Source organism: Mchenga conophoros, linkage group LG10 (assembly GCF_057382185.1).
Source record: "Mchenga conophoros isolate Kocher_MC1m ecotype Shallow Benthic linkage group LG10, M_conophoros_male_GT1.1, whole genome shotgun sequence".
NCBI lineage: Eukaryota > Metazoa > Chordata > Actinopteri > Cichliformes > Cichlidae > Mchenga > Mchenga conophoros.
Window position 1 is genome coordinate 35,012,431 of NC_140535.1, and position 22,965 is coordinate 35,035,395.

Genomic DNA, 22,965 nt, shown 5'->3' on the forward strand with positions numbered 1-22,965 from the left:
ATGCGCCTTGAGGCGACTGTTGGCTGGATTAGTTTCCCCGGTCTGAATGTTCGCTTAAATGGCCCTCGAGATAAAACCAGTGTTCGGTCTTCATAAACCCATCATGGTTTTTTCTTCACAGTAAAGCCTGATGCTGACCAAGTGTTTTTTGTAGTTCCTGTCATCTCTACAGAAAAAAATAATAAATTCACATTTTAACCCAAGAATGTCATAAATTGTTCCAAACACACTTCCGAGAATGTAACTGCAGCCTGTTTTGTTGTCTTGCTCCACTTTATTTCGTCGAAATCAGAAATGTGACTACCGGGTGTCTATTCAGAGATATAAATGTGATTGTTTGCCAACAAATAGTTCACAGCTTCATCGTCGGAGATTAAAAAAGCGAAGCAGAGCCTGGGTGTCTGTTAGTTCTTTTTACCTTTAATAAAAAGAAAACTAAAATAAAAATCTCAACATAAAAAATACATGGCGAAACAATAGACTCTTAAATGATTATGAGAATAATCATGGTCGCAATGATGATACAGTAGAATAATAAGAAGTCACCATAATAATAATAATAATAATAATAATCAGAAGCATAATAATCATAGATCTATCTGTTCTGGTGTCCGTCCCACCAGCAGAAATCACTTCCTGTTTTATAGACATTATGGTAAGCATCGCACAGGGCCGGGGCGTGGCACTTGTCAAAATATTTTCACACTTAGCAAAGTTACCCCACATATGCACGACAAAATAAGGACAGAATCACAGCTCGTACGATTCACAGCACTGCTTGGAAACAAAATTTCAAACAAAGGAATTCAAATCATGCTCCGAGTCGGCTTCTTCATCTACGTCTTGTTTTAGGGTCGCAGCTGTAACGTTTGACTGAGCTAAGGAAGGAGGGAAATTTGGCAGTTTTAAAATTGAACAAAACAAAGTTCAAGTTGTGAAACCCCGACAAACAATTTTAGGGAAAAATAAATGTTAACATTCTTCTTCGTTTTCTGAAATAAAACGTCTGCAGTTCTGCGGGGTTTTCGTCCAATGAAAGTGCAGTGCTCGTGTTCATCTGAAATGTTGATCTGTACGGGGATTTGGGGCCAAAAATCATTAACAAAATAACATTAATAATAACGATAATAAAGCCTAGAATAAAAGCAACAGATTTGGAAAGCTGGCGTCTAAAACCTGAAGTCCTTCACATCGTGTCCGAGTTTGGATGGAGGAAAGAAAAGAGATCACTTAAATGGTTTGATGGTCTTGAGAGGGTAAGGCGGGATGTTGGTGAGGTGGATTTAGAACGGAAACACTGGTGCTGATTGGTTCATTTTGGCTGTCATGTTTCTCATGGCACCCTAAAGTTACTTCCTGTAAGTAAATGTGCTTTAAAAACTGTTTAAAAGCTTCCAAAATGAGCTAAGTTTCAAAAGAACGTGAAGAAGAGCAGCATGGCTGCACTTTTGACCACAAGATGAAGCAGAGAGTCAATGTGCAGCTACTTTTAAGCTGCTCCCTGTCCGTCCCACCAGCAGAAATCACTTCCTGTTTTGTAGACATTATGGCAAGCATCACACAGACCGGGTACTCGCCAAAACACCTAAATCCAAACTCTGGACCAGATTTGAAATCGAGGTCCAGCAAAGACTCACAGCACTATCGTGGTACTACACAGCACAGCCTTTAGTTTCAGTTCATTTCTCTTCAACACGACTGCCTAGTGGTCTTTTCATGCATGTTTGTTTTGATGCTTTGGTTCATTTTGGACTATTTTAAACAACTTCAGCTTCTCAAGTTTAAACATTTCCTTTGGCATCAACCTTTAAAAAATAGTTTTATGGTTTCATTTTTAGATCATTATGTTTTGTTTCTAAGAGAAAAAAAAAAGGTCACATACCGAGAATAAAGGTGTGAAAAACATTTCAAAGTGAATCAGTACTGCTCATTACCAGCTCTGCATTTTTATCCTTGGTCTCTACGAGAATCTAGCAAAGCAGCTTTGCGTGATTCAAAGCTCTAAATAATCCTTATCTTGTACTGAGCTCTCACTTCCACTTTAAGACAACTTTCTTCTGATTGGCTGCCTCTGGTCAGAACATGAGATGGTTTCTGTGTCCTGAGATGATCATAATAGGGACATCTGCTCTGTGTGACATCATACAGACTGTGAGTAGGAAAAACAAAAAAACTGAGCATTTGGCTGCAGGATTACGGGTCATTGACCAATTGGCTATCAGAAACTTCAACCATGTTTAATACGAACATTCACAGGAAATAAGTCAAATTTGAACAGGTCAACATTAAAGTGAGTAAGTCTGTTCACTGTCATCAGCATCTTTCAATGTGTCAAACAAAACAATAGTGGGATTTAAGTAATCTGTGTTTGATGGTCTAGAAATAACTGTGAAACTGCCAAATCCCGGACAAACCCCCAAATATTGTATCATCACAGTACAAACTAAACAACAGTAAAGGCCACAGAAATATTTGTTACCAGATTGGAAATAATTCCAGAAAAGAAAATGGTGACAACATTAATTTAAAATGTATCTTTGCAATCTACACAATAAAATAAAGAGAAGCTCTCAAGGATTAGAAATTATAAGAATATGTGGTTGTTTTATTTTATTAAAAAGTTAATATTAATTTTAAAGTTATATTTACTAAGCAAAATATTTAATGGTTTATCCCCTGAAACTAAAATGTAAGACCTGAACTTAATTAGAGAAAAATAACACCACGCAGTGTTTCTAAACTGACACATCCCAGGTTTGCCCAAACGTTTTAAACCAACAATTTTTCTTTTTAAAAAAGCTGAGTTCTTGTCAGTCACCAAGGTTCAAAGATCATCGTGTTGGCAACAGTGAAACATTAAAGGCACAGCACAGCTTCCTGTGATGACTTAACTCTGAGGTGAAGCTTCATACTAACTTCATCTGAATGCTTGTTCAAAGTGAGTTTGGACCAGTGAGTGAAGACAACAAACCAAACAACGAGCACCAGAGTTTCCCTTCAATGAGCTGACAATGGCGAGTTAAACCGGCCGCACCGAGTCTCAGACCGTTTCTATTTTAACAAGCAACAAGAGAAACAGACTTTAGCATCAGTTTTGTTGACTTTAACTGTAAATCTGGAAGTGAAATAAACAGAAACAGATCAAAGAAAGGTAAAAAACCTATCCAGTGACTCGACCTCCAAATCCAGTCCAAAGGAAAAAAAAAAAAAAGATTCCAGTGTGACTAAACTCGAGTGTTCTTTAGTTCCATCAGAGAAAATTTATATCCTGGGTTGTTTTAGTTAAGAATCGTGACTCTCAGTGATCAGGCCTCCTGTACCATCTCAAATTTATATGCTTTGTTTTTAGCTTCAATTTGTTCGCTGTCACATTGTTGCAATTACACGTCTTCATTCTCTTAACCAACAACAGTATTCAGACAAGTACCAGCTTACTGTTGAGCTTTAACAGGATTAAACCAAAATAAAGAGTTAAATTAGCTCCACTTACGGAGAGGGTGGATAAAGTTTTGGTTGTCGTCTTTTCATGTAATTTCTTAAAAAGCAGGATTGCAAAATGATCTCTGGGATCTGAATGAAGTGTCCGCACTGGAATGTTTTTTTTTAAATAATTAAAAAAAGCCGACAGAACATGGCGAACGTTTCTGAACATGGACGACAGTTGGAGCAGGAGGAGAGCGGATGCTGGTGAAATCGAACTTCAGTCGCTTGTAAGACTTCTCTGAGTGTGTGTGTTTGTGTGCACATGTATTTCCTCTCGCTGCAGCCACCGCGAGAAAAACTATCTACAGGATTTACTCGAAGGAAAGCGGCGATCACCACCGAACAATTTTTTTTCCAAATATATATTCTGCTTGTACAGGACGGTGATCGTCGGGAAACATTCAAAAACAAAGCGGACGAACGCTGCTGATTCTTTAGCTTCCTGCTTTCTATCTCAAAGCCCCGCCCACGACAAGCAGCAGAGGTTCCCATCCACAGTGCCAACATCTGTCCTGCAGCTGCTTAACATTTAGAATTTCTAGCAAAAAAGAGAAACAAGAGACAACAGATGGAGAAGACGGCGGAAAAATGGCGGAGGTGGCATGACGAATGGCTGAAGCAAGAGAGGAAGAACACCACCAAGCCCCTCCGAGGCCTCCGTCCAAATATACCCTCATCCATCCCTGGGGAATGTGAACAGTGTGTGAGTGTGTGTGTGTGTTGTGGTTTTGAAGCGAGCATATGAAGGGGTTGGCGAGCTCCTAGCAGTCCTCGTCCTTGTCGTCCACAACACCTTTGAGCCGGAGGCGGGCGAAGTCCTCGAAGACGAAGTCGTCGTCCTGCGAGATGCTGCTTGAAGGATGAAAAGGACGAGTTTTATTGTGAAAGGTTCCATACAGCCCTGTTTGAATCCAGCACCAACAGCACGTCACATGTGTGAACTGAGCATCTGTGAAGTTTTCCACCTCACGCCGGGTTTGTGAATCTGCCGCTGCTGCAAACGGCTGCAGATGTTTCTGCTGTCATTTCCTGAAACAGACGGTAGCTCCTAACCCTTCAGCATTAATGATGCGCTCACAGATTCAAGATCCACTCGTCACGTCTCGCAGCTCTCACAGGAGAAACCGTTCACGTCCATGGATTCATTTTACAGACGTTTTTTGTTTCCTTAGGATTTTTAAACTTTCGGGTATTGAACACCGACAGCTGCTCCTTGTAAGGGTCAGTCAGTTCCACGTTATGGCGTGCTGTAGTTCACACATGCTCAGTTTAATCAGTGACGTTATGTTAGTGCTGGTTGCCATGGTTTCTGTTTGTATGTAAAATAAAACTCAGCAGAAGTCTGGAAACTCACTTTGTTTCAAACTCTATCAAATTGGTGTCGATGGGCGGGTCAGTTTCTGGCACAGCTGAAACACACACACAAGCATGTCACGCTGCCGTTTCCATGGAAACTGATGCTCAGTGCCATGGTGAATCCGCATACGAGGATTCACCATACGAGGCTGCAGAGACTCACCTGACTGCGGGCGGGACGCCGGCGGCTCCGGAGGTTTAGGATGCATTAAGATGAAGGGCAGCTCCACCGACACGTCCCTGGAAAATAGGAAGCACGGCGTCATTGCAGCAAACCCCGCCTCCTTCCTTTTTCCAACAGGTTAAAAATGTCCTGATAAATCTGCCCGTTAAAGCCCCACAGCTGATAATTAACTCACTTCAGAGCAAACTGACTACTGAGTGACAACAACCACCTAGAAACCCATGTTAACATTAAACACCAGGCTGTGGTTCCCCCACATGAACACTGAGGCTTTCAGTCCCATTTACCTCTCCAATAAGCCTCGCAGCAGCCTGCAGGGAGGGGGGAGGGCACACAGAAGAGGAGGGGGGAGAGGGGGACGGGGCGGAGCCACACAAAACGCCAAAAAACACAGAGAAGGGAGGTGAAATGAAAAGCAGGAGGCGACAGGTTCACAAAAACCTACAGTGGAAGCAAACACAGTGAGGAGCAACGACAGCAACGAGCCAACAGGGTGGAGCAGGAAGCAGGAAGTGGAGGCCGAGCTGCACCTGCAGCTCTTTCTGAATAAAACACCCGAAAAATGAGAAAATCGTCTTTAAACCAACCGTGAAAAAAAATGAAGAGCTGCTCAATTTAGCACCACCTCCAGCCACCCTCAGTAAATATCACAAGTCATGTGACTTTAAAGTCCAATGGCGAGACAGACGGTAGATAAAGGACTACGGTCCTAGACAGATGCTGAGGACTCATTAAACTCTCACAGGCTTTTATTGTGAAAGGATGACTTTGTAAAGCCTCCCTCAGCTGACTGGAGTCTGAGCTCAAGCTCTGGCCGTGTTTAAGCTTCAAACTGATTCACGTGGTTTTTGTACGTCTTTAAGTCAAATATGATCCCGAGACTCGCTTCACACGTGTGGCGTTTCCATGTAAACGTGGACAAACGCCAGACCGTTGCGTAGGAAACGTTCAGGTGCAGCTCGGCCTCAGGCGTTTCACTGAGTGACGTCTGGAAGATAAAAACACCTCCAAACTTCACTGATGACAGCTACAGGAAACAGTGAGCTGGAGAGGACAGGAAGTGATGTCAGCAGAGTGTGTGTGTGTGTTGCTGTACCCTCCACGGGACACCACCAGCTTGACTTTGACTCTGTAGGACACCAGGATCCCCAGGACCTCCTTGTTGGTGACGTCCTTCACACTGAAACACACACGGAGCACTGTGGTCACATGACCATGCAAACACACACCTGTGTGTTACACCTGTGTGTGTTTGTGTTTTACATGGTGGATGAGGCCAGGTTGGTGTCTTCATGTTTGAGCTTCCCGTCCAGAGCGAGTCCTCTCTTCTCTCTGTTCTTGTCCAGTGTCGGGGTCAGAGTGTACACCTTGCAGAAGGTGGAGCTGGACGACACCTGGTCGCTGTGGAGACCAGACGCTGCTGTCAGGCAAACCGTTCAGGTAAACCCCGCCCCTCCACCAATCTCAGGTGTGAACATCAATGACCTTTTGTCACTGGTTTTAAACCAGCTCAGATTGGTTAGCCTGGTTAACTATATCACATTTTCATTCATTAACATTGGTTTAAACCAGTTACACCAGCATGCAGGGACAGGGACACTTACTCTGCCTCCAGCTGAGCCACGGGACATTTATACTGGGCAGTGCTGAACAGGCAGATGTCTGCGTACTGACGCACTGCGGAAGACAAACAGAGGAGGTGTGACTGTGATAACAGGACGGCGTGCAGAGAAGCGCAGAAAAAGAGTTGAGAGATGCGTACCGGAGATCTTCACCCTCTTGACGGTCTTGGTGGAGTTGTTGGTGACGTGGACGTTGACGCTGATGGGCTCGCCGTGATAATACAGCTACACACAGAACACCATTATTAGCATAAAAACAAAGGACTGGTTTGTGGGTATCGGGGCTGTTTGCGCACCTCTTTGTCCAGAGATGCCTCCAGGTGCAGGGACCTGTCGGACATCAGGAAGCTGCGGGTGGTCTCCACCATCGGCTGAGGACCAGGCTTCTCCGGAGCGTACTGAACCTTCCTGATCACCAGACGCACCGAGTTCCTGCACACAGCACAGGCTTCAGCACGGTGATTCCTCTAGCGTTCACTGGAGGCTGGCTCACAGTATGACACACAGAAGAGCCTCTCTTGTCCTAAAGTAAACACTGAGTCTGACATTTTACTGCCTCTGGTAGATTACTGTACTGTGAGTCTACAAAATAAAAGCCCCGCACAGAGCCTGCTGGGGTACAGGCTGGCTTTGGACTGCAATGAAACACAGCAAAAGCTTTAAAGTGGACCTTTTATTTCCTGTTCCACTGGTGGGTGTTCATGTTTACACGACCAAAGTTAATCCCCACTCAGTTATTTCTACTCTGGGTTTGAACTCCACGCAGCTCCTGAGTGAAGCTTCCCGCAGGTCTGAACTCACCTCTTGTGAATCTTCTCTTCCATTGACTTGGCACAGAAAGCTCTGATCTCAAAGTCAACACCACAGGCCTGCAGGAAGAGGAGAGAGGACAGCTCAGCGCCACCGTGTTTATAAAAACGCCTCAACTGTGCTGACGCGCTGCGAGCGCAGCCCTGCTTTTTCCCGTTTTATAAACACACCGTCTCTCTCTCTCCGCTATGAGCGACGCTGGAACAGCTTCAGCTAAAAATCAACGGCGTGTTTATCGGCCTGTCTGAGGCGGTCGTTACGGTAAATCGTAGCCTGTCAGCGACGCTCCTCACAGATAACCGACTCCATCTGACTCCCCGTTTAAAACCAAACATGTCAACGCTGGAAGAAGCTCCTGAACGTCAGGCTGTTAATCAGGAATAAAATAGGTTTCAGGAGCCAAAATGTGTGAGAAAGAAAGGGTCTGCACGTCTTCAGGCCTGAAGGACACGCTGCACATCAGAATGCTGCATTTGCAGAAAGAAAAAAGGCAGTGATGGGAACTGTTCCCTCACTGACAGGAAACAAGTTGTTTAGTTGACCGAGCGCTCAGATCCACTGCTCCGCTGTTTCAGGGCCTGATCGGGGAAACATCAGCCGACGCAGAAAATCAACAACTAAAAGCCAGGAAGTCTGCAGACGCACGCAAACTCGGCGACGCTTCAGAGTCGAACACGCAGCTGCAGGACAGAGGAGGGTTTGAATATTCATCTTTGTACAAGCTGAAGTAACCTGAGCGGAGGAGAGCTCAGCCTCACACCTGTCTCACATTCAGGTTCTTAATCTCACGACAGTAAAAGGCTGCATCATCATCTCGTGCTGCAGGTGGCTCCACCTGTCAGCTGCAAAGGTTATGCTGCTGTTATAATAATAAGACACATTATCATCATTATTATTATGGATGTGTGCAACTGGTGGACCAATCACCGCTGTTGTCACTAGTTGTTTAATCTAACTGTTAAAAGTTTCATTGATCCCTGGTGCTGGTAAATTATTGTCCTAAATGTTATGCAGTCATCTGCCACCAGATGGCGCTTCATGAATCCTTTCATGTTAGCTTTTGTGAACTCTATTAGAATGAGAGGACAAATCCCAGCAGCAGAAATGAGCTTTCTCCAGAAGGTGGCCTGGGTCACGTGTTCCCACTGGGCATGTCCTACTGGGAGGAGGCTCGGCGTAGACCTGGGCACGCTGGCCTGGAACACCTCGACGTTTCCTCGGATAAGCTGGAGGAAGTGGAGGGAGGAAGGTCTGGGCTTTCCCACTTCAGAAGTAGTAGAAGAAGCAGAAGAAGAAAAAAAATGTCGGGACGATTTATGATTTTGATAAATGCCGAACAGCGTGGACCACTCAATGCACTGTTCTCCCTCAGCTGTGACTTAAAATCTGAGTGTTTTAGTTTCAGACTAGTTGGTTAGTCTGATTGTTTTTTCCTCATTTCGCAAATAAGAATTGAGTTGCCAGGTTTTATAATTCAGTTTAAATTCCATCAAGTCTTTAAAGGAACCTGATCTAATAAACCAGACTGTGGGGTTTAAATCTGACTGCTGTTAAACGTCTTTAAAATCTATTTAAACCTCCTCTGAACGTGACGTTGGACATCCACCCGTCTGCTGACCTGCTGTGGAGGAACCAGATGGGTGCAGCAGTTACTGGTTGTGCCGATGTAGCGTACTGGGACGTGCGTGGCTCTGCTCCGACCCTGTGGGTGTGAGCATTGTCCTGCTGAAACAGCTGCAGGGTGGGGCGCTGAATGCAACGTGAACAGGGCGGAGACCCTCCGTCAGACTTCCACAGGGAACAATCAGATCAGAGATGGTGCTCCAGCTCTGAGATCATTTACTGGACCTGAAAACTTCTCGTCCTTCAGTTTCAGACTGAACTCATCGTTAAAGCATCGAGTTAACGATCAGAAGCAGGAGGCGGTGCTTTCAGCTGCTCCCTGAACTCGCAGCGGTCGCCACAGCGGATGAATGGCACAGATTTTCCACCGGATGCCCTTCCTGACGTAACCCTCACATTTACTATGTGACCCCCTGAGGCCGGCCTGTAAATCCCCTCGGGCAGGCGGGTTTGGGTGGACCCAGACAGAGATTTATATTTCAAACTGAGGCGTGACGTTTGGGAACAGCTAATTTACGACATCCGTGCTCTGCCGTTTCACAGCTGGGGGGGTTCGGTTACCTTGCCGGTGTCCTCGGGTCCGGGCTGTAGAGTGACTGAACAGGGGAGATTCTGAGGAATCTGGAAAACAAGAAGAAGAACGAGAACGTCAGAATCACAGTTTGTTCATTCGTTGTTTCCACACCACAAACTCAGAGCCCGTTTTTATGAAGCTGCCCACAGAGCGCCGACCTTTAAACTCCCAGCAGCCCTGGCTCAGCTCGACTCTCGTAAAGAATCCGAGGCTCCCATAAAGCTCAGATATTTTCTCAGACGTGCTTTATCGAGTAAAATAATCTGTGCACATTAAGAGTAAACGCCACAGAGCTGCAGGACGTCCTCCCTCATAAATGCCCTGCTGAGGAGGTGTGATGACCCCTTTCAACCAAAAAGTTCCAGGAAGGTAAAAAAGTGCAATTAAATTTCCACCGTATGTGAAGGAGGAGGAAGCCAGAACAAATCAGTGTAATGAGCGACTTCCTGAGTTCCTCAAAGGGTTCTTGATCTTACAGGGAACTGCGCTCCGATGGAAACGCCCTTCAGTGTGTCACTTCTAGTCTAACAGGAAGTCAAAGTCTTCCTCATTTGCATCTCCTTGTTTATTTCAGGAAGCTGGCGATCAGCAAACATCACGAGACACGTCTGACGCTCGTCCTGATATTGACGCCGGGCTGAAGCAGCCCGAGGAAAGAGCCGACAGACGAGGTCAGCGGGCTATAAATGATCTGCTTTTTCAGGCCACAGCAGACGGCGTTCAGACACTAATGGATGCTGGGTAAACACAGGCTAATGAACTGATGGCAAAGATCAATATGCTCATCTTTAAATGTTTACATCGAGGCCCTGAGCTCCCACCTGGTTAAACAGCTCCGTTCTTCTTCTTACATATTTTATACATCTTGCACACGTGCGGTGCAGAAAGGTTCGATAGTGCGCCGTGCAGCTGCAGTTCCTCTAATCACCAGCAGGGGCTCCAGCAGTGAGTCAGTGCCCACAGACTCACATGGAGCGCATTTCACTTCAAACACCATATAAAGACGTGGCGTCTTCACCACGAGCTCCACACACGGAGCCCTGAGGAGGAGCAGTGACTCACGGTGAAGTAGAAGGGGTGTGCGTGCTGGCCGAGCTTCTTCAGCAGCCTCTCCTGCAGCCGGCTGTTGGGTTTCCGCTCCTCGGGCACCGGAGGGAAGGCCTGACGCCGAGAGAGAGACGACAGTGAGAACGTCCGACCTTTAAAAGTACTCAACTGTCTGCTCAGGCGCAGGCTGATGAAGCTCACCTGGAAGGTGGAGATGTACAGATCCTTCCGGAAGGATAGACCGAGCACGTCCAGGTCCTCGCGTCCATATCGAAACGCACAGGTCAGCGTGACGAAGACTGTGGGGAGGAAGAAGAGGCTGTTTGCAGTTTAAATGAGTCATTCATTAAAATCAGGTTTAATTCAACAATAAAACATTAAAACTGTTAAAAATCATCGACACAGCAAAACAGCGTCGTTACAGAAGAGGTGAAGTGGACCTTTGCTGCTCTGCATGAGCCACACTTCAAAATAACCTTACAGCTCATGCCGAACATGACAGAGATGAAGCTCCTCCCCCTTTGAGGCATCATGCTTTTGATTGGCTGCCCTTTGCAACTGAACAACAGGACTTCTGACATCTCACTGTGACATCACGCAGGTCCACGAGTGTAAGAGACTGTGATAAACTGGTTGTTTAGAGCTCACAGCGATTATCTGCACAGCACAAACTGCCAGCAGTGGAAAGCAGACGCAGGATAAGAGCTGAGCTGCGTTCTGGGTTTTGTTGGGTGATGTTTGTGTTGCAACATTAAAAACAACGTTCAGGCAAACAGTAATTTACCTGTTTTTCCAACTATTGACACACAGTCAGAGGTCCAGAAACTGCTTATTATGTAAACAAAGGTCATTCTGCCTGTTTTGTATTCAACGTTTCTGAAACAGTTGTTTAACAGTAAACAGACAAAAATGAGACGTTTGTGTCCTTAATAAATGAACGTGCTGAGAAATAAACAGGAAGTCGTTAATCAAAGGCTTCAGCTCTGCACAGAAAGGTCAGCAGGAAGTTGATGAAACAACAGGAGCGCAAGGCTTTTACTCTCGTTTATTTACACACGGCAACAAGTCAAAGTCGCTGCACAGTTGGCTTCAGCACACTCTGCCACATGATTGGCTGATGAGACATTTGCTTTATAGACTTAACGTTTAGATCTTGCAGTGAAGTCTCAGTGTGTTCCTGTACATGTGTGCAGGTGTTCTCGCCTACCTTTCCTGTCCTTCAGGTACTCTGGGTCGACCAGGATCACGCCATCTGTTGGCAGGAAGGAAGACAAACAGTCACGAAGGTCACCGGTTTACCTGATCAGGATCTCTGACTCCTGTAAATACAGGACTGCACCACAGCAGCCGTGCTCCCTAAAAACTCCAAAACAAACACAAACGAGTCCAGACTCACCGACTGGGTCCACGTGGTCCAGGTGGTCCACAAAGTCTCGCTTTCCCAAGTAAACCGTCAACTGCACAGACCAATCACAGGATTAGTTTATTTAATCCAGATGTGTGATCACAACAGCTCAGTGAAAACTGGATAAATCCTACTGGAATAACTTTGACCTCTTCCTGGTCCCCACACAAAGATCACCAGCTCTGTGCACACGTTTGCAGACGATGTGCTGTTAATAACTTATTTATAAACTGCTGCTCTCTGTATTGTTTCCAAGTACAACAATGGAAGGTTTTTGGTTTGGAGTACAAAGGCGGTCACTGGCTACAGCATCCAACCTTCCAGAGAGCTGCTGCAGGACGTTGTAAAAACACCTCACACAGGTGGAGACCAGTGTCAGGTTAACTTCCAGGTTATTTCTCGACCAACCTGGAAGTTAGCGACCCCTAAGCCAGAAGTCCGGGAGAAGGGACGCTCTCTAATCGAAGTCCTAAAAGAACAGAATCTGCTAACAGCATGTGAGCTCATGTTAAACTTCCCCATCGACAGGAAGTTTAAAAAAGAAAAATGTAACTATATCAAAGGAGTAAAGCAGGATCTGCCCGAGTGTTTAACCACACTGAACCACAACCTTCTGACAGGGAGTGAATTTAGAGGCAACAGTAAAGGAACGACTGCATAACACTGAATATTAATCTTTATCTCGACTCTCTTCTTAACAAATGTTTAAACTAAAACTGGATGAACTGGTCACACTGGTGACGTCCCAGTTTACTACCTGACTTCACTGTGGAGCTGCTCTGCCTGCTTCATCTTTGTCACATAATGAGTGCTTTGCGTCGCTCCCTTTGGCAGCTCGTTTTTCTGCCCTTACGTCTGTATATCTGCTTTTAATCGCCCTGATTCTATGATTGTGGTTTTTACTCTGGTGTTTGAGTGAAATGCTGCGATCTGAAGGGTCAGTATGAACAAAGCTTCATGTTTTAGGTGGCAGAGGGAGAAGAGTGCTTTCTACTGCTTCCTCACAGTGTCAGATGTTGCAGAACAAACTCGTGGACTCACCTTACAGTTGGGGCTCGACTTCTTGAAAACTCTGAGAGGTTTGGGAAGAGGAGACAGAGAGGAGGAAAGAAAGAGAAGGTTAGCTCGTTTTTTCTGGCTGAACCCTGTCGCTAAACGAAGAGCGCTGCGGTCGATTCAAACAGGTTTTCAGACCCGCTGCAGCTCATCGAGAGCGTGTGGGTGAGACAATTCTGTGAAAAATAACCCGAGGAAGTGTGGCAGCTTCCTGCTGTGTCGAAATAAACAGTGGCCTTGTTTGAAACCGATGGTTGGGGGTGGGGGGGAAGTGGTTTTGATGAAAAACAGTGTACATGACCTAGGGTTATTATGGGATGTCACCGCACTGCTTTAAGAGGGAAACAGGTGGATGTTAACCAACACGATCACTTAAACTACTCGAGTCCAAGTCTGCGCGATGCCACTGAAACTTTTACAAACCTTTGAACCACCAGAAACACGCCGCAGGATCTCAACAATCATTACAAGAACAGCTGAACACACCGACACCAGGACTGAGTCTAGACCTGAGCCGCAGCTGAAAGAGTGAGGCTTTAGCGTGGCTGCAGTTTCACTGCCAAAACACAAGGTGGCAGCGGACTGCCCATTTCCTAACTGATATTAAAAAGTGGTGGAAGAGAGAAGAGAAGCATCGAAGAAAAACTAATCTCCCAAAACCGGTCCCAGGCGCAGCTTGGACCCACGATCTTGATGTCAATAAACCAAAGTAAACTTCGGCCCCTCTTCGATCAGCGCCGCCCCGGATCACTTGCAGTCCAGCACTACTGGGTGTGTCTGGTTGTCGTCACAGCTTTGCCGGGTTTCAAAGATGGCGGTTTTGATTTTGGTGAACCTGATGCTCACTGAGTGATGCTACTTGCCAGGCATGCAGTCTGATGACATCACATTTTACCACCTGCTCAGATCGCTAAAAAAGTAGCTGGTACTATGACCTAATGGAAAACCCTGAAAGGTGTGGCGAACCGCGGCTTTTCTGACAATAACCTGCAGAGAGAGCACAGATGGACTAAACCTTCAGTTTGTGACCGCGGTCTTCGTTCTGCTCTGCAAACACAAACCGCAGCAGGACCAAAGTTTAACCTCGGACAATGACGGAAGTGCCAAAAGCATCCTGCTCACAGTGATGAAGCTCCACCCACTCTGGTGTCCTCCCACAGTGCAAACCAGAAATGCCACATCCCGTGTGTTACGCTGCTTTTCACGCTGCTGAATTTTATCAGTCAGCTGGAAAAGGACGCCGCTGCAGTTCCTTTAATGTCCACTTGAGGCTTCAGAACTCAGTCAGACCCCGCAAGGTCTTAAAATCTCTAACTTTTCATTTTCTTCATCATAACAACTGCAGCTAAATGTTTTTAGAACTCATCAATTTGAACTGCATCCAGTTTGGAAATTAGGGGCGTGGCCTCTGTGGCTGACAGCAGATGGCCGTTTGGAGTCTTTTCAGTCAAGTGATGTGATGAAAAACCACCACAGGTGCCAACACACCTTGAAAAGCTGAACTCATTTTAAGGCCTGAAAACCAAACATGCCCACAGTTCAGCAGCTGTGTGAGGAAGCACCGAGGCTCTCAGCATCTGTATGAAGCCGTCACTTCCTCCAGGCCCTCGCCGCCTCAGACATCATCCTCTGCCAGGACGAGGCGCTGCTGTCCTGCTTCACAGCAGCTCCTGCTTCCTGTCACAGCCGCTGATGCTTTCCACACTCGGGTTAAATTTAGATCACTTCAAAGCATGAATTAAAACTGATTTACAGGTTTCTGCGGCTCCGATTTTTGGCGCTCGAGGCTTATTTACGACTGTGGTGTTTTTTAATCTGCAGCTTTGAATCCAGAAAGAACAAAAACACGTCGTAATGAGCTGCAGATATGAACCGCACGCACAGCTCAGCTCCACGCCTCTTCAGGCCACGCCGTTCCAGATCTGCTTCCCAATTAGGGCCGATAACAGCAATCGTTTTCTTTATCGATTACCCTCAAACACCACAGCAGAGGATGGTCACAGCTTCTCGAAGCCAGAGGCGACTGATGTCAGACTAATAATCCAGAAACTGTTTTATTTAACAGAGTTGAAGAAAGCGTTTAAAATGTTAGCATATATGAATAAATTAGAGTCACTGTGGTCATTTTGCTCATTCATGCACAGAAAGTTACCCCAGGTCAGAGACATCAGCTGTTTCTGCTTTTATTTTCACTTACTGACATTTTACAAGAGCGAGATTCACTAATTGAGACTGTTTACTAATCGTAGTAACTAACCTGGTATTTACACAAACCTGCTGAAAACAAAGCTCGACTGCTCAGAACAAAACGCTCCAAGTGACTTTTTAGGCCAGAATCAACTAATTATTCTACACTTCAAACAGGAAACAGGTGGAACCAAGGCAGGCGCCGCGGTGCAGCGGTTCACACGTCCACCTGTGTCGGCACCTCTGCACATCCAGCCCAAAGAAATCTCATTTAATTTTCAGGAACGATGACTCGACGAGACGCAAACGCTGCAAAGGAGGAAGGGGGCAGACATGGCAGGGTGTGAGGACTATAATGGGCCTGCGTCCGCTCACGTGTTTCCTGCTCCCGTTGGTGAATGTTGGTGGCCACAGTCCCCAATAATGAGGTCAGTGTGTAGAAGTGGTCCCAGGAAAGCACAACAAAAAAAGACTCAAGTGTGTGTTTGTTGCTGCTGCACACACGACTGTTTAAAGACACGGATGGTGTTTGGACTGCTGACGAGTCTAAATTGTCACTTCTGCCCATATTCGTCTGCTGCTTCTTACTAATAAAGTTATTTGGTTCAGTGAGGCTTCAGATATGAAATAAATGAATACATTTTGTTTCCTTTCAGGAGCATTTTTGTGACTTCACCGTCAGAAAACAAACTAAAAGCAGGAGGAACAAGCTGGAGCTAAGTGGGTCACCCTCCATCCCAATTATCTGAGAGCACGTTTTCCAAACTTTGTGCCAATACCAGTTATCAGCACCTTGCAGAGAGGCCCACAGGGCTGCCAGATCACACCACAATGATGGCAGCAGCCTGCCAGCGCCTCTCAAACCATTACAAATCACAGCAGCACGGCTGGAGCTCATCGACTTATTTTAGCTGCTGCTAATTTCAGCTCGCTGCCTTTACCTTTAATTCCACCTTAAACTCTGAGTTTGTGTGTCAGCTGAACCACACAGTGGACCTCTGGGACCACGGCTCCTTTTAGCGTCATGGCCGCTCATTGCTCGCCCATCAGCTGGTTACTGCGGGCTGCTGTAAGAATTGGATAACTTGTAAGACCCTGCATCATTCTTTCTTCTAATTGGTCAGCTTCTGGAAGCCTGCTGAGGAGCAGACGGTGGGCTTGTGGTTGGAGTGTGTTATGGATCAGTATTTTAACTCTGAGCTCTGCAGGCAGAGAAACTAGGAGGAGAAACTCGCTCGAGTCCTCGCAGGATGAAGTCGTAAACGTCCCTGTGAGCTGCTAACCTTAACGAACAGCAGGCCTGCTTTGTTCTTGACTCCAACGTTAAATCTGAGGTGATGAAGGGCCCTGCTGCGCAGATATAAACACGCCTCGTCCTGAAATGCTTCCTGGACTGACGAAGTTACAGCGACAGTGTTTGTGTCCAGGCTGAGCAGAAACACTCGTCCATCATGGAGTCCAGCTGTAGTGCTTCAGCTGAGCATCGCTGCAGCTCCTGCGATTCATTCAGCGATCGCTGCATTTTTATTCTGTGGTCTTTATAATTTAGGCACCTTCATATTATTTTTATTATTTTTGCAGTCAGTGGGTAGAAATGGTTACATTCTGGAGGACATGTTGGTTTCATGTTAAACTGCTGGTTCTTATTGTGGCTGAACGAGGTAAAGGGAACCTCTGTGGCTCGTTTCCACGTTTTTATTCTGGGACTGCACCAGAGCAGTTTTACATGAGTCACAGTTCAGAAATAATCCTTCCTCTTTACTCTGAGCCTGCTGCAGTCCCTTTAGTTCACCCTCCAACAAGCTTTCATCTGACTGGTTAACTTCTGGAAGTCAGCTGAGGGGCAAACAACCCCCTTCATCCTGGCTCCAAGCATAAACAGATGCTTTGGACAGTGGGTGGGGCTTCTGTGCTTCTCTGTGACTTCATACAGATCCCAGAGTAGAAAAAAAACAAGCGGTGTTTAGCGTGCTGCAGACACCGAGCTCATGTTTAATATGAACAGGAAATTTAAAAACAGCTCACTTTTGGTGTGATTAATAAACCAGGAGGATGACGCACTAATGAGTAGGTTAAAATGAATACACGCAGATGTTTCAGCAAAGCTTCAAACCCATGAGTGAGACTTAGTGTGGCCCCAAAACTCAAATATTCTCATTTGTATTTGTGTCAGAAACAGAGAGAAGCAGCAGCGGATGATACGACCACGTGAGGCTGAAGCTGGCGTCGAGGGAAAGAGATCCCGTAAACAGGAGAGCGTCGCAGCGAGCGCTTCCACCTGCAGGGGGGAGGTCTGCAGGGACGGCGCTCGCTCAGACAAACAGCTGACGTGAAGCTTCATGTCTGAACATGAACTGTTGCCATGTGACAACGGGATCGTGTTACCCAGCTGCTGGTGTTAAAAACATTTCAGATGATTTGAAGAGTCTGAGTGCAGATTTTCTCTTCTTAATTGTTTGTAACCAGAGAACACTCGGAGCTTCAGCTGCTGAAACGGGAGAGCGATGGGCTTAGAACGGCTCCATGCACCAATCTGAGAGCTGGGAGTCTGCAGCCATAAACCCTACATCTTCATCTGATGATCTGCAGCATGGTGCAGCATCATGCTGGAGAAGGCTCAGCATCACCAGCGAGCTCCTGGGAGGGGAAAGGACTGCAAACCAAAATTGAGCAGCTTTAAAAAGCTCCAAACGACACAAATTCAAATTCATGCTCCATGAATGACTGTTTTTTAAATCACGAGCGTGACCACAGCCGCTGCAGTACCTGTACAAGCAGGTGGAGGACAGGAAGCAGGTCGGACCGCAACACGAGGAAACCAGGTTTCCTCTCGGTCACAGTTCAGTGAGCGGCGGCGTCTCGTGCTGTTTATTAGCCAAACACTCAGAGCGGCAGGAGCGTGATGCTCGCTGCGTTTCACACTCTGACAAAATTTCCTCATGTTTGCCGGACGCCACCGTCGCTGCACTTCCTCTGCAGCGCCTGCCGCCCACAGACACTCGCGTTTCAGGGCCGCCTGCCTTCACATGCATGCCAGCCTCAGTTACACCTTCCTCTGGATTTACACCCAACAAACACAGTTTAGTGGCAGCAGAAATAATCCCAGGAACAAAGCGCACGAGCAGGCTCTTATTGTGGCAGTTCAGCCCGCCCTTCCTGTCAGGCCGATGCCTTCAGCTGAGTCTGTAACGATGAAGCTGCAGATAAGCAGGACTCAGACTGGTCTGACCACCGGAGCAACGAAACAGGGTGAAAGTTAAATTTTAAACTCTGCAGCTGAGCGAGGAACCAGGAAGTTATTCTGCAAGACTCAAACTAGACGTTCATCTCCAGGCTGTTTTCTTCCTCTTTCAAACTGCTGATTCAGATTAAATGACTAAACTGTGGGCGGTTTTGCAACTGTTTTCATTAGTAATCAGCCAATTAGTCGAACAACTGCTCCTAGAAAAACTAAAATTAGTGCAGAATGAGGGGAGAAAAGTGATGAAAGGGAGGGATTTCTGTGGCTGGTATTAAACTACAGACCTGTAACTGAGCTTCAGACACAAACGCCAACACAACAAACCGTCTGTGTCATTTTCTGAGAGTCAGATTTGACGTTTTTGTCAAAAAATATTCAACAATAAAGTGAATATCTGAGCTTTGTGTTGAGGATTATTTTCCTTTAAATGTCCTGATCCAGCATCAGTTGCTCCTGTTACACCAGCAGGAAAAAGTACTGCAGTATCTGCTGTTTCCATCCCCTCAGCGCTCAATCAGCTCTGCAGCTAACAGTTATTTTTATCACCAAATTCACGTTTATGTGACATAAGAATCATTTTATTGTTTATAAAATGAATTAAAAATGTATAATTTGGACACTTTATGGAGCCACTAAGGCCTGAAACAGTCACAGCTTATTTTTCTTCATTGCTTCTAAAAAAAAAAAAAACACAAAACTTCTATTCTGATTAATCTGAAATCGATCAGCGTCGCTCCAATGTTGGAGCTTCAGGCCGCAGGAAGTCCCTCAAAATGAATAAATAAATATTGCAATTATGTCTCCCATTAAATATTTACGCCTGGAGAACGAAGCGGAGCTTTAAAAGCCACATGGGATGTAAGCATTAAAGCTATTCTTCATTTCCTGATATTTCTGATCAGCTTTTATCATTGGCAGGTCAAAAATGGACTTTTTGCGGCTTTTTGGTCCTTTTTAACATTTACCCTGAAAAAACCCGACGTTAGAAACATTCGTGTATTTAGCGGCGCTCTGAACGAACCAACTTTGAGGTCACATGTTAAAGCTTCATACAGGCCATCGAGTCGGACTCTTCCTCTGCCTTTGAGCACAGTCTGACGCCCTGAGTAAGAAACCTGCGGTCGTGTATATATTAGTTGGTTTTGAATTCGATTTCTGGGCGCGTGAACATCTCCAGCCGATGTACGACATTTCACACCTGGTCGGTGTTTCGTACGTTTGTACAAATTAAAAGCAGGATGAAGAACAGGAAGTGCATCACTGTTTGTTTCCAGCTAAAAATAACACAACCAGTTTTGTTTTTTTTCAAAAAGAAATGATTTGCTTGCATTTGCATGCAGAGCAAATACACACTGCTACTTTCATCTGTGTCTGCAGCATGAAGAGGGTCAGGCCTGGGTCAGCCATTTTTGATAGTAATAAAAACAACAACCAGACATGAATAATAATAATTAGACGTTTGAGCTGTGACAATAATTCCAGACATCTAAACTTCACGTTGAGCACAAAAACAGCTGCAGCTTTGAGAGCACGCCAACCTGTTTACACGAAAAATGTGGCAACAAGGGACAAAGTCAGCACCAGACTCCTCTTACAAAACCAGCGACTCTTACATGAAAACAGGGTCGAGTTTATGCAACGCACCATTTCCGATATGACTAAATACATTAGGAACAGCAAAGTCATGCAGCAGCAAGAACTAAGCAGCTGAGCGAGCTGTAAACAAGCAGCTCACGTGTTTTGTGACATAAAATTGCTGTTTTTGTGAATGAGTCTGGTAAAGCGTGACGGCTTCACGTCCTTGACACAGGTGTTGAAGATGATCTCAATACAACAGCCAATTAAAACGGATTCTTTTAGCTGTGCAACACCTGACACGGTAAACAACTGGAAGCAAAGCGTGAAATAACAGTTTTCCTGAGCAGTGGCCTCTGAAGGAGAGGCCTTTTTGTCTTTAATGTAACACACAGACAAAATATCAGGATGTGATTGGTTCTAGCTGGGCTCGTCGCTACACCTCGCAGCCACACTTACTAATCTAGTCGTACAAGACTCGAGGAGAGAAGCTTCACAGCTGTCAGTACAAAAGGTGAAAGGTCAAAGAGAAAAACTTTCCACTGCTGGCTGGTGTTTTGCAAACAGGCGAAGTGCCACAGAGCCACTCGACATGCAGCTTCGATGTATAATCTGTTAACAGCAGCTCGAGCGTGAATGTCAGTGAGAGCCATTTCTTCAACAGCTATGACGTTGGTCTTTCCTCCTGCCCGTTTCCTCTCCTCCCAGTTTTCCACCTGCTTCCTAACAGGAAGTAACTGGCAGGAAAGAAAGTTAAGTTGCAAGTGGAATGGGCTGGGCTGACTCGCCCCCCCCAGTTAGAGGAAAATCCATCAAAAACAGCGGCGATGATCAGCATTTTATAGCAAAAAGCTGCTACACATGAGGAAACGGATCGTGTGCATGAAAGCTGTACATCCAACAAACCTTGACCTCACAGAGGAGAAACAGGCAGGATGTGGATGTAAACAGCCTGAAGCAGTCAGCACTTTAATGTCATTTTCAGCAGCTTACATGTGCTGGAGTAAAGGAAAGAGCTGAACCTGACTTTAAAGGCCCTGTATTCCTGCCACATTACAACAGGACGGGGTCTGATGAGCTGCACAAAAACATAACAGTTATTCCTCATCATTAGTCTTATTTGTGTGCGTTGGATTAATGCAGTTAAGCCCTCTGGGTCTCTTCTGTTAATCGGAATCTGCAGAAGAAGAAATAAAGGCGAAAACACGGGAAGGAACGCTGATCCACAGCAGTGCTAACCCAATTAACTGGGGGTGTAAACACACAAGGGAAGGGGGGCATCCTGAGCTTTATAGAAACCACAATCACTTTGTGTCGTTGTGCTGTGCCTACACACCGAGTAGATCGACCCGAAACAGGAACCAGAACTCACAAATGTCCGAAAACGAAACCTCCACCCTCTTTAAAACACATTTACAGCTAACTGGCATGAACCTGCGGTACCAGAAACCCGAAATAAGCCCGTGATGGAGGTAAGCGAACCTAAATAGCCCACCAATACGCTCCTCCGTACCAAATTCCATTCAAAAACACTTCATTTTAACATTTCGCCCCTGGTTAACGAGAATAAACAACACTCTAATATTTCACGTTTCATAAAAGCTGACTGTAAACATTGGAACTGAATCGAACAAGAACAAGCTCCATAATTTAAACAAATCTCGAGTTAAAATGCTGTTTTGCAGGTTACATGTCGATACCGCCCACTAAGGTTTCAGCGGTCTTTTACTGGACAAACACCGTGGGAATTCCTCTCTAAAACACCCAAATGTGGTGTAGAATTACACGAATATGGTGCCGATTTTTTTTCTTTGTGCTAGATTAAGCGGTGGGCATTAACAGTTGATCATTTTTGGTGTGCTTTTCAGTCAAACGGAAACGTTAGCGGGATGTTGAAAATTGACAGATTTCTGAGCGGACGCTGGAACGCCGTCCCTTCCACCACAGCCGCGGATAGCTAACCCCACCCTGCTGTGCTAACTTCGCCTCCTGCAAACGAGGTCATCGCTCTGAGAGCTCCGGACCAGAACCAGAGGGCTCGCTCGCTGGTCTCGGCCCGGGTCTAGCTAATTAAGCGGGTAAATCTCTGATGCTCGAGCTGAGAGGAGAAACTCCTCCGCCTGGGCCACTAGCACGACTGCTAGCGAAGTGCGTGAGAACCGACGCTAACCCGCAGCTAGCCGTTTATAGCCTAGCCGTCCTACCTGGTGCCCGCCTTGTCCCCCATCTCCTCTGCAGGCGGACGGCAGGAAGATCCCAACAAAATGAGGCCGGACTCGTAGGTGTCTTGACTTTAAAACGGAGGCTTTTCTTCAGGCTGTTCCCCTCACATCGGCGCACAGAGAACTAGTTAGTATGGTAATTTGATTTAGCGCCGCCTCGGCTCTCCACTGGCTTCCGCAAAGGCAGCAGCTCCCCCTCCCCTCTGCGTGTTTGTGCGCGCTCTGCTGTCTCTGTGAGGACCCGCTGCGAAATGAAACAGCAGCGGGCTAATCCAGCTGCTTTACAGGCTGACCGAGGGTTTACTGCTACTTCAAGGTCCATTCATACTTTGGCATAAATGATTCCTAAACTGCGGTGCAGCGCAGACATGCTGCTACCACCGGCCAGTCAATGGTAAACAGAGCAGGAGATGATTCACATTAAACAGCCTGACATGTTTAAGGTTCACCGCAATCCAGGGCCGTATTACCCACAAGGCTTCAGGTTTCCCGGATCCTCAGGAGCCCCCAGGAGTCCTCCACATTATGAAGCGATACAGAAATCAGGGAGTTGCTGATCTTTACTGTAGCTGATGTTTTT

At 46.0% G+C, this 22,965-nt stretch overlaps 1 protein-coding gene across 4 annotated transcripts; it reads right to left on the reverse strand.

The window, feature by feature from the left end:
• Positions 1 to 398: 398 nt before the first annotated feature.
• On the reverse strand, positions 399 to 22,740 carry LOC146566320 (arrestin red cell). Of its 4 annotated transcripts, none has more exons than XM_085289944.1 (17): positions 22,368 to 22,740; positions 13,146 to 13,176; positions 12,096 to 12,156; positions 11,907 to 11,951; positions 10,901 to 10,998; positions 10,715 to 10,813; positions 9,640 to 9,699; positions 7,447 to 7,514; positions 6,942 to 7,077; positions 6,786 to 6,870; positions 6,628 to 6,700; positions 6,287 to 6,424; positions 6,120 to 6,203; positions 5,311 to 5,334; positions 5,003 to 5,079; positions 4,838 to 4,892; positions 399 to 4,335 (listed from the first exon to the last, which is right to left on the reverse strand). In XM_085289944.1, the coding sequence occupies exons 1-17, from the start codon at positions 22,388 to 22,390 to the stop codon at positions 4,245 to 4,247; spliced, it is 1,248 nt and encodes a 415-aa protein (XP_085146070.1). In that variant the 5' UTR covers positions 22,391 to 22,740; the 3' UTR covers positions 399 to 4,244. The 4 variants fall into 4 exon arrangements, with proteins under 4 accessions (XP_085146070.1, XP_085146071.1, XP_085146073.1 ...); XM_085289945.1 differs by having other exon boundaries at positions 399 to 4,332; positions 22,368 to 22,735; XM_085289947.1 differs by lacking the exon at positions 5,311 to 5,334 and having other exon boundaries at positions 22,368 to 22,733.
• Between the last annotated feature and the right edge of the window lie 225 nt (positions 22,741 to 22,965).